Source organism: Equus caballus, chromosome 9 (assembly GCF_041296265.1).
Source record: "Equus caballus isolate H_3958 breed thoroughbred chromosome 9, TB-T2T, whole genome shotgun sequence".
In the NCBI taxonomy this organism is placed as follows: Eukaryota; Metazoa; Chordata; class Mammalia; order Perissodactyla; family Equidae; genus Equus; species Equus caballus.
In genome coordinates this window covers 93,526,183-93,543,083 of record NC_091692.1, presented here as the reverse complement: position 1 = coordinate 93,543,083, position 16,901 = coordinate 93,526,183, and the positions used below count along the sequence as shown (strand labels likewise).

Genomic DNA, 16,901 nt, shown 5'->3' with positions numbered 1-16,901 from the left:
TCTCTCTATCTAAGGGGTTGGACCCACTTTCTGATCACACTTTACATCCTCAATCCTGAAATTGAGTGCCCTGCTTTTATGATTCAGCACAGCGTCCAGGCTGCCCTTACCCACCAGTGAGCTTCCTTCTTTGGTTTTCAAACACCTCTGCATCTTATAACCATCTGGAACCCTCAAGATTCTAACAGGAACTATTTTTTTTTTTTTTGGTGAGGAAGATTGGCCCTGAGCTAACATCTCTTGCCAATCTCCCTCTTTTTGCATGAAGAGGACTGTCGCTGAGCTAACATCTGTGCCAATCTTAAGAGGAACTTATTTTGAAGGCTTATTTTGAGACATGGAAAGATGTCATGAAGGAGGGCTATGTGGGACAGCGGGAAGTCACTTATCCCTCTAGGAGACCTTGGATATGTCGCCTCCCATTTGGCATCGCCAGCCCAGGCCTCAGTTTCCCTGTAAGTCAGATGGGTCCAAGCCAGGTTGCCTTCTCCTCTGTATAGCACAAGGATCCTGGATTTTGCAGCAAGGTGACCTGAGTTTGAAGCTCGACTCCTCTTCTCAGCAGCTGTGTGACTCTTCAAGTCACCTAGCCTCTTTAAGCCTGTTTACTTTGTGACAGTGGAAAGGCATCACCACTGGCTGAGTTATCGTGAGAAAAAGTGCCCAGTATGAGGCTTGGCCCTTGGTGAGCAGCAAGATGTGGCTGCTGTCCTGCTCTCATTCTCCCAACATGGTCACGCACAGTCTTAAGAGAAAACAGCAATCTTTGTACGTTGTCTAATTGATGTTTAGGTAGACCTTATTTCATCTTGCATTGAACTGCTGCAACTATTACTTTTCCTAATCTAGTGTTAGATGGTGAGTGGAACTTTTCATACAGAGATGACTGTGAAGTTTTTTTTTTATTTGTCTACGTCTTTATCTAATTGGCTCTTATTAATGGGAGGACAGGAAATTTCTTGCTTGGAGCTTGCTTCTCAAGGCCCACACTTCCTCTGCCACGAGTTCTTGGCACCCCGAGAAGTGTTTGTGTGTCCCCCAGGGATGGCTGTTGTCATCCCCAGAAACACCTTTTACCCCTAAGATTAATGCCAGCCACCCGTGCAGTCAGGGCTGGGCCTGGTCCAACCTTAACACTGGCCACGGGCCTTGGGAATTGGACAAATGTGCCAAGACTGGAGATGTGAGGAGTAAAACAAGGGGACCCAGAGAAGCAACCAGGTGGAGGGGAGGGGAAGGAGTGGTATTTATTGAACTTGTGAGCTCCAAGTGGGTACCAGACCTCACAACAGTGCACAAATGAAGGGCAGGCCTGCTCCCATCCCTGCCCCATCTCTTCTCCCCTTTCTTTCCTTCCACAAATTCATCCATTCAGCAAGTATTTCTTCAGTGTCTACTAGGGCTGTTATCTCTAAAAGATAAGGAATCTTAAACAAAACCATAAGGCCATCATCCCACCCAAATCTATGAAAAAGTTTAATTATGCATTCATTCTGTGTTCAACATTTCCCTGTCTCATCATTTCTGTTGTCGTCAGGTCAATGCAGGCTTTGGGGTCCAGAAATTGTCGGCCCAGCTATGTTCTAAACGCATCCATCTGGCCACTGTGTTGAGAAGAGACTTCAGAGAAGGAGACTGGTTAGAAAATGACTACAGTGATCAAAAGAGAAAGGGTGGTGGCCCTGACCAGGGCAGGGGACGGGGAGGAGCACTCATCCTGGGCCAGGCAGTGGGGACACCGAGAGAAAGGCAGAGCTGAGGCCCCGGAAGACCCAGTGTCAGGCAGAGGAGCATGAGTCAGGAGTCACAAGTTAGGGCGACGAGAGTAACAGAGGGCCCCTCCCTTTTCCTTCCTCCTCTAGTCAGGGGAGGACCGTGACCAGGTATGTCTTTGGGGGCCCCTGGCCCTCCAATAGTCATGGATGAGTCTCTGATTCAGACTGTGTTCCATGCCATAGATGTGGCTAGGTCAGTGGCTGCACCTGTGGAGAAGCAGAGCAGAGACAAATTGTCTTGCTGTGGGCTCGGAAGCAGCTTCTGTTCAGTCAGCCTCTGGGGGAGTTGAGAAAACCCAAGGCGGAATGACTTATTCAAAAAATTGCATCTCTTCTTCCCTCACGGTGACCTGTCATTTCCTCCTCATCAGCTTCAATTGAAACATCACTCTGAAGAGCTCCTTAATGTCGCTGCACACGCTCAGGAGGTAAAAAGGGAAGAGCCGAGACAATGACAAGCCACAGGGACTTGGGAATTGAGAGGCTGAGAGTAAAATACAGGGTGGAGAAAGAGCCCTTTATTTTAGAGATTAACAACAGGCAGACAATGTAATGCCCGGCAAGGTAAACACGTTCATTTTGGACAAAGCTGGGATTTTTCCACAATGACACACTGAAAGAGGAGGATCGGGAGCCGGGCACCTTCTGTGCCATCCCGCAGAGCTGTGGGAGACGCACGCCCCCTGCTGGAGGATGTTAGGCAGCCATTGCTAGGCTGGGCTCCCACCTTGGACGTGAGGTGTTAGAAGGTCCTGCGTTTCTCTTTCCAAGGTTCTAACTTCCTCCTGTTTTCTGAGCCAGGCATTAGGGAGAGATTGATGGGGGAGCACTCTCACTTAGCTGGAGTGGACAGTTCTTCAGTTGCACCTGAACCCAGAATGTTCCAGAAGTAGAACCAACCCAGCTCAATGCCACTGAGGCACTTGGACACTGAAAAGCTTCCAGGAGGCTAATTTTCCCCCAGAGATTCTGTCGTGCCCTAATCATCCACCCCGAAATAGACATCCTCTCCCTCGCACACCAGCCTATTTTAATTTCTGTAGAGGACGTATTTGATATTTTTCTTATTTGAGAATTTGTTTATTTTTGTTTTCTCCACTAGAATGTAAGTCCGTGAGAACGTTCTTCTTTATTTTTGTGTCTGCAGCACCTGGAAGATTGCCTCACACTTATAAAACATATACATTTTTACACACACACAAAATACATTTCAACATAATATATATGTAAGCATAGAAAATATGCATAAATATATAATAGCATTAATGAGTATCTAATAGAATTAGGGTGCAGGAGCAAATGAATCGCACGTGATTGCTCCTCTCTGGGAGGCTGACACAATTGGGTGGTGTGAGGACAGGACCCAGAACTGAGCATCTGGTCACGTGGGTTCTGACCTTCAACAGGGAATATCCAATCTTAAAAAGGATACCTTGGTCCCTTCTGGACCTTTATTTCACTTTGCCTTGACCTTCCTCTGTGGTCCTGAGTCCCACCTAAAATAACCTACCTGTCTTCTTTCCTTTTCTCTGGACAGGAAAGGGGAAAAAAAGTTTTGCTTAAGAGAATTCTATGTTGCCAGGCATTTAAACCCAATGTAAAATTTGGAGTAGCTTAAACTACAGCATCTTCCTGGTGGAAGGGATCCTTCAGACTGACAGTGAGACAGTTAATGTCCAGAAAGGTTAAATGACCTGCTCACGGTCACTCAGGGCTTTGTCTTTGCCATTCCCTCAAGCTGGTGACAATCTCCTTGGTTCCTTTGATCATTTTCTTAATATCTTCTGGTTTCTCTTCTCTCCCATCAGTAGGTGAGAACTGAAGAGGTGACCCAATCAAGTATGATGCTCTCCTTCTTACTAAAGATGGAGTGGTTCCCAAATGTCTCCTGGTGTGCCTGATTGTGTCAGTTTCTTTAAGAACATATTTTTAGAACAGAATCGATCTATCCAGGCATAGAACTAATATAAGATAGGAAGGAAAGAGCCTTGGTTGAAGGATCATTGCATACCAGGCGCTTAGCTAGGTATTTTCTTTCACTCATGTTTTTCACTTAATTCTCACAAGGATCCTATGAGATATGATGATTTTAATGCCATTCTGCAAATGAGGAAACCAGGGCTTAATGGTATAAATCAAATGACCCGGTATCACACAGATTATAAATGGGGGCATGGATTAGAATTCAGGTCCACCTGGCTCCAAACTCTTCACTGTTTCTGCTTTAGGATGGTGTGTGTGCTCACACATGTGTGTGTTCACATACACACCAGAATTCTGAACTGGACATTAAAAGTCCTTGTGGTGGATGCCTTGCAGAGATCTCGAACCCCTTAATAACTGACAGTACCCGTTCTGTAGGATGCGCTGAACGCACACGTTAATCTGTGACTGTTGCCCTGGGAACTGAGGGTCTCATATTGCTGGAAGCTATCAGGGCCACAAGCTCTGATTTCTAGTAGATTCGAGAAGAGAGACATGGGCGGTCTTTTGTCAGTGGCATTCTGGGTTGAATTTGTTTTACTTTTCAATTTTTAAAGCCTTTTTCTTGCCTTTCCCTGCTCTACCAGATGGTAACAGCATTGTTTGGATCATAGGCTACTGTTTGATTCACTTCATGGCATGGAGCCAGGGTTTATGTCAGGACACCCTCAGTTTACCCTGAGCACCTGGTTTCAGCTCTAACCAGTAGAAAATAATCATGTTTGACATTTGGAGGCATGGAGAACAGGAACTGAGCAAAAGACCATACGGTACCTATTAGAATCACTAGCATAGGCAATCCTTTTATCTGTTAACGGCCCCTCCCAGGGCTGTGTTAACTCATCCTGGCTGGGAAGGAATTGCTGTTGTGAATTTATAGCCTTCCTCTTCTCCATGGGCAGACAAGCGGCCTTGGAAGTATCAGTCCTGCTCAGCATCCTGGCATTCAGAATGGCTTGAAATATCTGCTCTCATGATAAATTACAAACACTTATCCAGATATTGTGTTGGATAGCAGCTTAAGAGCGAAAAAAAAGGAAAAAGGACAAGAAACAGGCTTATTGTTAGTAAAACAGTTATTTACTGCTGTAAAACTTACCCTGACCAGCACTCCTCAAATCCCCACGGCCACATATAGATTCTAAATGGAGAGGTTACAGAGCTGCTGCTAGATCCACCACTGCTAGAACTATCAAGCTTTATCACTGCCACCATCATCAGCATCACAACCTTTGTCACCACCATCACCACCACCACCATCATCAGCATCACAACTATCATCACCACCACCACCATCTCCACCACCACCATCATCTCCATCACCACCATCATCTCCACCACCACCATCATCTCCACCACCACCATCATCTCCATCACCACCATCATCTCCACCACCATACTGCCCTCACCACCACCATCACCATTATTTTCATCACTTCCATCGTCATCACCACCACTATCACCCCTACCATTACCACCACCACCAACATCATCTCCATCACCACCACCACCACCACCACCACCATCGCCATCATCTCTATTACATATCTCCTAATATCAGATTTTGTGCCGAACACTCTGTGGGCATTACCTTGTTTAATCTCCATGGCACTGCTGGGAAGTAGCAATTTTGAAACCATGTCTGTTTGACACATGGACTCCCCTACTATAGGACGCTACTGTTACCATTTCTTCTTCATCATTGTCACCATCGTCTTCCTCTTCATTCTCATAATTATCTGCTACATTTGCACAATGCTTTATTATGTTTTATAAATCACTTCCTCAAATATTGAATTATTTTTTCCATTACTATCTTTTCAGATAATTACAATGATTCTAATTGTCCACATCAGGAAACTGACTCATCGTGTTAAGTGGCTTGCCCTTCCCCGTCTACCTTGGATTGAGGATTCTTTTCCTTACAGTATTGTAGAGGAAAGGGGTTGGGGGAAAGAACATATGGCAAACTCTTTTGATTGTAGTGAGTGGCCAGGTCCTCTTAACTGCTTACTTAGAGCTTTATTCCCAAGAGCTCTAAGTTGGCTCTTGGGTCACACTGGGGAATTTGTCTCTCAAATGCATTTTTGTCCTATTTTGTCATTATTCCTGATTATTGCTGGGGCTTCATCAAAGAGGTGGTACTGGACTGGGGTACAATTTTGACAAGTTGAGATGGAACATGGGTGTTACAGACAGAGGTAGCAGTGTGAGCACAGTCTCGGAGGCCAGAGGTCCTAAAGGGGTGTTTGGAGCCAAGCCAACAAGCCCACTTGAGCTGCTGCTTAGGGGATGGGTGCATGGACGCTGGACACTAATCTGAAAAGGCACGTTAGAGTCACAGGATCTGACAATTTCCAAATAAAGTAGTTCCTGTGTTATGTCTTTTATATATGGAGTAGCATCTGACTATTTTAGAGGTGGAAAGTAAGTTGGACAGAGCTTCTTTCATCCTTTAGGAAGAATAACCTTCCAGCACAGGTTAGCCCAGAAAAGTCTGGAGGGAAGGGACTGGGCACATGAGCGGGATTGGCTTCTGGGGTTGTGGCTGCAGGAAGGAAGGAGGGAAGGAAGGAAGGCAAGCAGGCAAGCCAGCTTGGAGAGGCACTGGGCGCAGCTCAGACACTGTGGGTGGAGAGTGTATGATCGCAGGTGGCAGGACTGGCCAGAGAGGTTACCATAATGTTTCTCTGGGTGAAACCTCTTCATTTATGATCCACGGAAAACTGTGCCTTCCTTGGGGGAGAGGCTGCCTTATGACACTGCTATGATCACACATTTCTGACACTTTTCTTCCTCTGGATTCCTGCCACCTTCTTGTTTTTCCCCTCCTTGCTGAAACCTAACATTTGTGGCATTTGCTTCTCTTGGTGTATTTCCTTGTGTGTCTCTCTTTCCCACCACACCTCTCTTACCTGCCTGTATTTCTCCTCTTCCAGATCAGTGGTTTTACTCCCTTGGCATGGGAGCACCTCCTGTCTCCATGCCTTCTACAGACTGCATTACCATCTTACATGTTCGTGGAGCATTAGTAACATTATTACACAAGATCCCCAATCCTGCCAGGGAAGCAGGGAGCTGCTGAGACCTCATGCATCCCTCAAAAGCTGATGGATCCTTTGGGAAATGGGAACTGATGCTGCAACCCCAACCAAGTTGGCATTTTAATTAGCAGTTCTGCTCAATCGTAACCCAGACCTTCGTGTCCCTCTTTTTCCCTCTGATCCTTTTCTATCGACCATTAAATGTTCCAATCCCTCATTTCATTCAGAATTTCCTCTAAACAGACTTACTTTGCTGGCCTGGGTTCTGAATTCTGATGATGACAATTCACCAGGCCATTCCACTGACCTTGAGGGAAAATGATTTATTCATCTTGTAAATAAACGGTGACTCTCTGTGGAATAACCTGAGAGCAAGTGGAGGGGATGTCTGTCTAGATAGAAAATTGAAGATGTCTGGTTTTCACTCCCTGAGGAAGGGGAGCTGACATCTCTTAGCTCTCTTATGATCAGCTCCTCAGTGTTTGCATTAATCAGAGCAGGATCAGATGGATAGGGAGGCAAAATGCATCCCAGCTTGGCTCACTTCTGAAGGTATCCATGACCACATTTTGAATTTTACCTGACAAGCATCAAGAAACCCATTCCGAGCTGGACCTCATTGCACCTGCCAGATGGATGTGTTCCACAGCTCAGAGAGTGTGGACCCAGGGGGTTCTAAATCAGGCCACACTCACTCTTTTGCAAGTCAATAGATCGCCAAGCTGTGTTTTCCTTTCCTAACATCGCTTCTCTCTAACCTCTCCCTGCTGTTCCCACTGCCTTGTCATGGCTCAGGAGCACATGAACCTCAAAGGGACAATTTATTTATCCAGCCCACAAACGTATATTGAATTTCCACCATGTGCAGGCACTGTTCTGGGCCCATGGATGTATAGCATTGAACAAAAACAGAGCCAGTCCCTGTTTTCAGGAAACTTGCATCCCCGTAAGGGTAGACAGGAGATAAATAAATGCGTACCTCCATGGTGCATCTGGTAATGATACAAACAAAAGAAACTACAGCAGGGTGAGGGGACACAGTGTGACAGAGGAAGTGCTGCTCCAGCCTGCTGGTCAGAGAAGGCACTTGGGTAAGGGGGTGTTTGAGCAGATACCAGACTGACCCGGGGGACTGATCCTTGTGGGTCCTGGAGAACTCAGTATCCTTCCAGGCAGAAGGAGAAGCCAGTGGAAAGGCCTGGAGGTGGGGATGTGTTTGGCATGTTCCAGGTGGAGGAGGGAAGCCAGGGTGCCTGGAGTAAGACAGGGTGGGAAATAAGAAGAGTAGCTGGGGGTGCTGTTATGGAGAGAAGGCGTGAGGCCATTAAAGTTTGCTCTGGGTTGAGAAGCATTGCAGCATTTTGAGCGGAGGAGATATGACCTGATTTATGTTTTAAGATTATAATTCTGGCTGCTTTGGGGAGAAAAGGGAAGTGGATGGGCCAAATGTGAGGGAGAGTGACTGTTTAACGGGAAGGCCCCTGCGATGGTCCGGGAGAGGGGTAAGGTGGGCAGGCCCAGCGGGTAGAATGGGGTTATGATGAGTATTGAGAAGTGGTTTGATTAACCTCACTCCATCTTCGCTGCTGCTTCCGGAGCCAACACAAATCAGACCACACTGTGTGGTTACTCAAAATCCTTGACCTTTTGGGTGGCTCCCCTTGGTCCAGGACACTCAAGGCTTCCACGACTCCCTGCTGACTTTGTCTGCCTCACCCCAGTCCTATCCGTCCTGGGTCACAGAGACACTTTGCCAATGTCCTGCTCTCATCTGCCTCTAGCGCTTGCCTATTCTGTTCCCTGCCCCCCAGGTGTCCCATTGAGGAGCTTCTCTTCCTTTTCCCAGTGTTACCTTCGCATCACCTCCTCTGGGAAGTCTTCCCAAGCCCTCCAGGCAGACCCGAGAGCTCCCGGTGCCCTGTGCACACCCTTCCCTGCCGTGATTATCAGATGTGTTGTAATCGCACAAGCTCATGTCTGCCCCACCCCCACCCCCAGGAAACTGTGAGCCCTTTACAAGCAGAGGACATGGCTTAGGCCTGCTGGTGACCCCAGGGCCTGGCACAGAGTGGAGTGGAGTGTGTGAGTGAATAAGCAGGAAAAGGCGACAGAGCTGTGTCTTCCACTTTCAACTACAGTGGACTAAGTCAGCTTGCGAGACTCTTGGCATTTTAGGACTTGGAGCTCCTTAAAGAACGTTTCCTCTGAGCGCGACCGGATTCTCTCCTAGAAAGCCCTAAACCCTTCGAAACTCTAGTAAAGCCACGTCAGTAAGACCCCGCCACAACCTCCTGGAAGAGTATCTGTGCAAGATGCGCCCTTTGTTTATGGTGGCTTCTGACCTGGAGGCGGAGAGCTGGGCGGCGCTGTGTAGCCCACTGCCCTCAGGGAAGGGCTACTTTTGGGAGGTTGTGGGTGGAGGGATCACAGAGAGGGCACAGAGACTGCTTCCTGGGCCCAGCATGTACTAAGCACTCATGAAGTATGGGAGCAAGGGAAGGAGATAGGGATCAGTGGGACACCAGTGGGGCTGGGCCGGGCACAGTCCGAGGTAAGAGAAAGGTCCTATCTGGGTGTACGTGTGGGGTTGAGGGGGGCACGTGGGGACAAGCAAGAGTCCCCAAGGACAGAGAGATGAGAGAGCCAGAGTTGCCGAACAAGAGAAGGAAGTGACATTGTCAAGTCTCTATGATCTAACAGATCCGTTTAGAGATCTTGTTTAGAAATTATCCCTTTTAATCATCTTCAGAACCCTGTGAAGTGTCACGGGCATAGGCTGCAGTGCCACCCAGAACTCGGGCTGAATCTTACCTCTGTCCCTTCCTAGCTGTGTGACATGTGGGATGTTACCTCTGACTTCAGTTTCCACACCTGCCAGTGGGACTGAGAGTGTCTGCACACCGGGTGGTCTTGAAGAGGAAATGGAGTAATGACAATGTGGGAAGAAGCCCAAAGAGGGTTCACCACAGAAGAGGTGCTCAAGGAATGTGGGTCTTACTCAAGTCCTGTTTTACTTTTAATTTCTGGTTGCAATGCTTTGACTTCATGAGGAAAACTCTAAGGAAGACAAAAGGGCCTGCACTCCATCATTTAGATACCCTGTTACGTGACATATGCCATGCATTGTATAGATTAACCTAACCCACAGACCCTCACCCCTGTTCTGAGAGAGAGACTCTGAGGTTAAGGAGGCAGGTCACCCCCACAAGATCACCCCACTGGGGTCATGCACAGCTTCACAGATTCTAACAGCAGAAGGTTAGAAATGGTCTAAATGGCCCGCCTGCCCAGGAGTAGGGGACTATTTAAATGCATCTTGTTTCATCCTTACGGTGAAAACTGCGTAGCTGTGAAAAAGAACGGAGCAACTCTCTCCATACTGATATAGGATGCATCCAAGATAGATTGTTAAGTGAAAAAAAAGCAGTTTATCAGAAGATTGAATGATATGCTAGTTTGTAAAGAAAAAAAGGGGGAAGGGATAGAGAGCATGTGTGTGCTCGTGCACGTGTGCATATGTGCACGTCTGTGTGTGTGTGTGTGTGTGCGCATGTGCAATGCTTGCCTACACATAAAATGCCTCTGGAAAGATGCACCAACATCAGGTAGAATTAGTTGCTTTCAAGGAAAGGACCGGAGTGGCTGAGGACGGGATAAGGAGATTTTTCTCAGGTATATCTGTCTATGCCTTTTGAATTTGGGCCATGGGTTACCCAAATCATCTAAGTTACAGAGCTGAGATCCAAAGCTGAACCTCCCTGATCCCAAAGCCTCAGTCTTTTCCCCTAATCCCACTATTTCTCTGTAGGGCATCTGGGGGGTAATGGGAATCTGTTAATGAGGGAGTTTGATAAATAAAGACCAAAATTTCCACCGAGATGTGTTAGACTGACTCTGGGCGCTGACTACCAGCCTGTTAATTCTGGCTTCTTCTTCTGCACTCAGGGGAAGAAAGGTGAAGTGGGCCCATCTGGACTCCCTGGACCACTGGGGCTGCAGGTAACTGCTGTCTTTAAATTCCTTCCGTAGCTGCACTGCTTTCTCTGATCACAGATATGATCGGGTAGCAATTCTCAGGTTGGTAACGGAATCCTGTCTGGTCACCTCATCGAAGCATTAAAAGAATGTTCAGGGGGTCATTCATCCTCCCTTCATCCCTTGGTCTCTCCTGTCATGTGCTTGGAAAATGACCATTGCTTGCTCCCTGGAGAAATTTAGGTCTAGAAGAGGCCAGAGAAGTGGTGACAAAATGATGAGCAATGTTATGAGAAAGAGAAAGAGTGGAGGCATGGAGAGTGGGCACTAAGGACCAGGTGTCCGTTGACAGAAAGCATGTAGCCAGCCAGGCGGAGGTGGAAGGAGGGGCCTTCCTGGCAGGGGCACAGCTCTGCCGGGACACCTGGCTTCAGACACAATGTGTGTGCATGAATGGACAGGCCCCTGATGTGGCTGGGGCTTCCAGCACCAAGCAGGGGCCCGCTGGACAATGAATTCAGAATTGCAAAGGCTCTCGGCTAAGAGGGCCAGAGCTATCAAAAGGGCAGTCATCATTCTAGGAGCCAATAGACCTGAGTACTGGTCTATGTCTGACTTCCAATACACTGTGACATTGACCAAGCCCCTTCCCCTCTCTGACCTCACTTTCCCCGTCTGTAAAATGATGAGGTTAGGGCCCCAATCACAATCTGCTCCTAGGCCAGTGATGTTTTACTCCCTGAATGCCCTCCCTCGTCCCGCCTCTCTGTGTAACTCCCACGGTCTTTCAGACTCAGCACTGATGGAACCTCCTCTGGCCCCATGCTTTGTCCAGCTCCCTGCTCCTGTATAGTCCCACATGTACCATTACTTGTGGTCCCCTGTAGACCTCACAGACACCCCACCAGGTGTGCAGACTCAGGGTCACTGTCCCCATTTCACAGATGAGGGGTGAGACTCCCAGACTCAGAGACTTGCTCAGGGCCAAGCAGACACCTCCTTCACTCCCCAGGTGACCTTGTCCCCAAACCCTCTCGGCTCCCCTCATTGTAGATGCTGCATCACTGTGAGCCCCCCGCCTTCATGTGGACAGAATGGGCGAACGCCTGGAGCCTGTGCCTGGCACTTGCCTTCCCTTCATTCTCTCTTTGCGTCTTGCATCAAAGTTCGCCACCTTTGCCCACAGGCTCCCCCGCCCAGGATCAGTAAATTCATGGGAAAGCCACACTGGTGAGGGGAGGGAGCACAGTTATGGAGACAGAGACCCGGGTTCCAACCTCAGCCCTTGCCACTTTCCTCCTGGAGCATCTTGGACAAGTGACTTCTTCTGAACTTCAGTTTCATCGTTTGGGAAAAATATCAATAAAAATAAAGGAAGAGGGCGATGAGAAGAGTGGGGATACAACAAAGGTGGTGAGGTCCCTGAGGCATAGTGAGCGCTAGCTGGGGGCTTTGCCTGTTCTCCTGGGTGTAGTGGCTGGGAGCAGGTGTGCTGGGATCACTAATGGCTTTGCCATCTGGCTCCTCCCTGAGCAGTCAGCTTTAGCGCCCACCTGTCACTGGACACCTCGTCTCCACGTCCAGCTCCCCATGGTGGTGGCCACACCACCCCTTAGGCATTGTCAGGGAGGCCCCCCCAGGAGACACTAACTGCACTGCCAAAGTGCTCTGACTGCTCTCTGACATATAAAGTGCTCTGTGAGTGATGGGCACCTCGCACGCAATCTCAAACTTCATATCAGCACCTCGCATCTGGGTCAGGAAATAGCATGGAATAAGGGAATATAAAATCAATCGTAATTCATGGTCTTCTAAAGACTCCACAGTCATGGTGGCATTTTGATGTTAATAGTGAAAAATAGAGTGCTTTTTACATTTGTTTTATTACCTTGCTTTCCTGTGAGCAAAGCTGGTGTGTTTCAAAAATTCACCATAAATGCAGCTCCATCAAATTACTTTCAGCTACAGTTTTTTTTTTCCCCTACAGCTCTTTGTTTCCTACCTCGGAAAGTATATTTCTTTCTTTCGGTTTTAATTTTAAAGTCATTTTCACTCAGCGGATCTTTACTGAATGCCAGGCATGGAGCCGGATGCTGTAGATATGAGTATGATCAGGTTTTCCACGGCAGGGATTCTGCCAGAAACAGGGCACCCTGATATATTTGGGGATCTCAGTGGCTCAGAAGTGGGCAGGACAGAGTTTAGTTATAAACAGAGTTATAGTATGTACTACCTGGCACCCTGGATCAGATCACTAGCTGGTGGACACGAAGCTGCCTTCAAGCCAACTATGCCCAAATCAAGCAGCAGCGTTGCTCTGGTGATCTCTGCCATCTCCTCTGATTCACTCTTCCTGACATGTCTGCATGCCCACCTTTCCTAGGCCTGGCGTTGGTTCTCCTGCTTACCATCTATGCGTTAGTTCATTTGCTCATTGATTCATTGGTTCATTCATTCAAGAAGTGTTTATCCAGTACCCACTGTGTGACAGATTGAGCTCAGAGTGGGTGGAATCCAGGCAGCCACTATCCATGCCTGGAGAAGCCATATGTTAACGGTGCAGAAGGAGATGCAGATAGAGAAGGGTGTTCCACTGAGCTGAGTTCTGGGAGAGAAGGAGTCAGAGCTCCAGTACTGGGAGAGACATAGTCAGCCTCTCTTCCAGGACCCAGAGGAGGGTGCCTATGCTGATCTGAAAACTTGAGGTTGATTCTGTTGCAGCAGAATCTAAGTTACAGTTTTCTGCCCTGATGAGACGAGGAAAGGGAGACACATATGTTTAGTTTCTGTTATTGTCAGACACTCTTGTTAGAGTTCATATATAACTCTGTCTATTCTTTATGACCACCTGTGAGAAAAGAATGTTTACCCCACTTAAAATCTAAAGAAACTGGGCTCAGAGTTTAGTTAGTTTCTCATGTAATGGGATGACCAGCACTGCAGCCCCAGAGTGCAGGAAGCCCCAGGGCGGTGGGCATCCTTTAAGATTCTTTTGGTGCCACCTTTTCAAGATGAAAAATTTCACCTGCTAGAATGTTTCAGGATAAATGAACACATTCATGATGTCATAGGTGGTGCATCGTGCGTCCTGGCAGCCTTTTAGGAAAAATGGATATCTGTGTCTCATCTGGTCAAATGTTTGTGAAGGCAGTGCTGTTTGGTGTTACAGTCGGGACAGACAGAAGTCCCTTGAATTGGTGGGAACACAGCCAGTGGAGGGGCTGGCCCCAGAGAGGGCTGAGTGGCCTTGCAGGCCTGGGCCTCTGCACGGCAACCCACTGAGCTGGGCATCATTATGGCTGTGCCACTGGGGGGCCACGTCCTGAGGGGAAGCCTCACAAATTACCAACATCTTCCCCCAAGAGCAAACATTTCCAAGTCACACAGGCAATGTGATCGCCATGGTAATTTATGCAAGTAATTTTCATGCATCTTCAAATTCCATCCAACTTCATAAATCTACTCCAATTGGAACTAGGTGGTTATTAGGAATAACTATTTACCATTCCTTTATTAATGATAATTAGGTTAATGGGTTATTTATACATCATCATCGTAATTACTGAGCACATTTAATAGCTGTTTAGTCACCATCGTCTTAGAAGGATCAAATATTGTTTCATTAATGATAATTAGACTGATTGGTTAATTAATAAGTAGAGTCAGGTAGTTGTTTTCATTAGTAATAATTAAAATAGTCATTATTTTGTTGTTAACATTTAGATCTATTGGCTAATTTGTCACTTATTAATAATTAGATTGATGGGTTATTTGGGTATTTTTATTGACGATAAAAAGAGAAGAGAGAGAAGACACTTGTGTGAGAGGCTCCATGTGCTGGGCTGGTTCACACACCTTCATAATCCCGATGATACGAGGAGGGGCCTCTGACCTTTTTGTCACACTGGGGAGACCGAGGCACTGAGAGGTGAAGTCCATTGCCACGTCTGTTCCGGTAGCATGGGACCACGCAGCGCTCGACCCAGGCCATCTTAAACCAAAGCCCTAGTTTTTTATCTCTTTATGCCACTACATTACTGCCACTACTAAAGATATTAATAGTCCAACAGTTTTCACTTAAAATTACCTTCCAATTTATAGTTTTTAATTCAAATCCTAGAATAGCAGACAGGAAAGGTTGCCCTTGGTCAGAAACCCTGTAAAAATCAGGCACATACACTCCTATCTTGGTTCCCTGAAGAAAGAAAGTGACTAGTCTTCTTCAAAGTGGCACTTCATAATTCAACAAATGTTTATTGAGGACGTCCTGGGTGCCAGGCCTGGACTGGGTGCTGTTATTCAACAATGTGCAGAGACAATTGTGGTTCCTGCCCTCATGGAGCTCAGGGCCCAGGAGAAATAGACTGAACCCCATAGCTGGCCAGAATTCACACTTTCAGTTCTGGAAGAAGTTCTTAAAGCACCCATCCTGTACATTGTTCAGAGTTTTGAGACCAGGTAATCGAGATGGTTTGGTTTCCTATAGAAAGAACTAGAAATGGAATCAGGGGAAGACTACTTATGCAATCGACCATCTTGGGCATTTCGTTTACCTGCGCCTCGTTCCCACCATGGTCTCAGCTTTCTCACCTGTGCAAGAAGGGGGCTGTGTTTGATGGTCTTTGAGCTCAGCACCCCCTCTCTGTATAGGCTTGAATACTGGGAGACAGGCTGGCTGGCTGGCCCAAGATGGCACTGAATGTTGTTGGAGAAAATCATGTCACCTGCTGACGAAATCTGCTCCAACGTATGGTCGCAGATCAATTGTTAATGCAATTGATTAACAGTTAATCCAGTGTTGATGGGCAGTCACATGCCCTCCCATTCTGGGAGATGACCAGTTCACACTCTTGTCTGTGTTTAATTCTACAACGTTCTCTACGCTTCTCCCTGCCCTGCACAGCTGATGGCCTTGCCCTGACTTTGTAGAGGAGCCAGAAGCAAGCAGATGAGAAACTTGTCTCCTTCCAATGTCTTAGTCTCCTCTCACCTGCGTTTGGCCACACACGCTGCCGTTCCTCTGGTTCCACTGAGAGAAGGTCCCTGCTCTATCTGTGACTGAGCACGTCACTTGTGTTTTGGTTTCAGTCCTTTCTTCCTTCTCAAGGACTTCACCCCAGCACTATCAAGCCTTGGGCACCTCCCTATAGGATCATTCCACCAGCATATACATGTGACAAATCTTAAAAATAATAACTCAGCTGATCTAATATTCCTTCAGGCTACTGCCAAACTTCTCTGTTGCCTTCACAGCAAAACTTTTCAGAAATCATCTCTGTTCTCAAGGTCAACTTCCTCATGTTACTTTCTCTGTCTCTCACTCACATCTGCCTTCCTCTCAATGTGCCACTGAAAGAGCTCTTTTCAAGGCCAGTGATGCCCAATAGCTTACCAAGGACAGAGATCCATTCTCTGGCCTCATCATGTTCCATTTCTCAAGGAGTCAGTTGTCTTCCTTCTTGAAGTACCTCCTTCTCTAGGTTTCTGACAGCACAGATACTTGTTTTTCCTTCTACAATCCAGCTGTTGTATCTGGGTCTGCTTTGCTGTCTCTCCCAACTCCATCTGTGTTCCAAAAGAAGGCCAAGAGAAGAACCCTAGGGTTCCCTGCACTCTCTCTTTCATGCAAGGCTTTGGTTTTACATACCATCCATGTACTAATGACGGCTGGATCTCAGTCCCCAACATAGGCTGTCCCTTGAGCTCCTGACTCCTCAGCAACTGCATTTGCGTGTCTCACAAGCATCTCCCAAAGAACTACTAATGCCCACCCCATCCTCCAGATTTGCTCCTCCTGCAGTGTTCCCTGTCTTTGCAAATGGTACCACCATCTATCCAGTTGTTCAGGGCAAACACGTCTGTCGTCCTTGACCGTTCTCTTTCCTTCATTCCACACACCTGATCTGTTGTTAAATCTCATCAACTTCTCCTTCAAAGTATATCCCAAATCAGACCAGTTCTTGCTGTCTCCACTTCTAAAACCCAGGTCCAAACCATCATCACCCCTCATCCCTGAGCACTGCCCAAACTTCCTGTTCTCTTCACACCACCACCTCCCGTGAGACCTGCCTGGGGGGCCCTGACACCCACCTCTCTCCTCCCTCTTTTGATGGATCCTTCACGC

At 47.3% G+C, this 16,901-nt stretch overlaps 1 protein-coding gene across 2 annotated transcripts in view; it reads left to right on the top strand.

Annotated features, from left to right (window-relative positions):
• COL22A1 (collagen type XXII alpha 1 chain) overlaps nucleotides 1-16,901 on the top strand; it is a 293,821-nt gene that overhangs the window by 146,157 nt on the left and 130,763 nt on the right. For both annotated transcript variants that reach the window (XM_005613300.4, XM_014728097.3), the window contains one exon: nucleotides 10,748-10,801. In XM_005613300.4, the coding sequence (XP_005613357.1) occupies nucleotides 10,748-10,801 (54 nt within the window). The remainder of the gene's footprint in view (nucleotides 1-10,747; nucleotides 10,802-16,901) is intronic.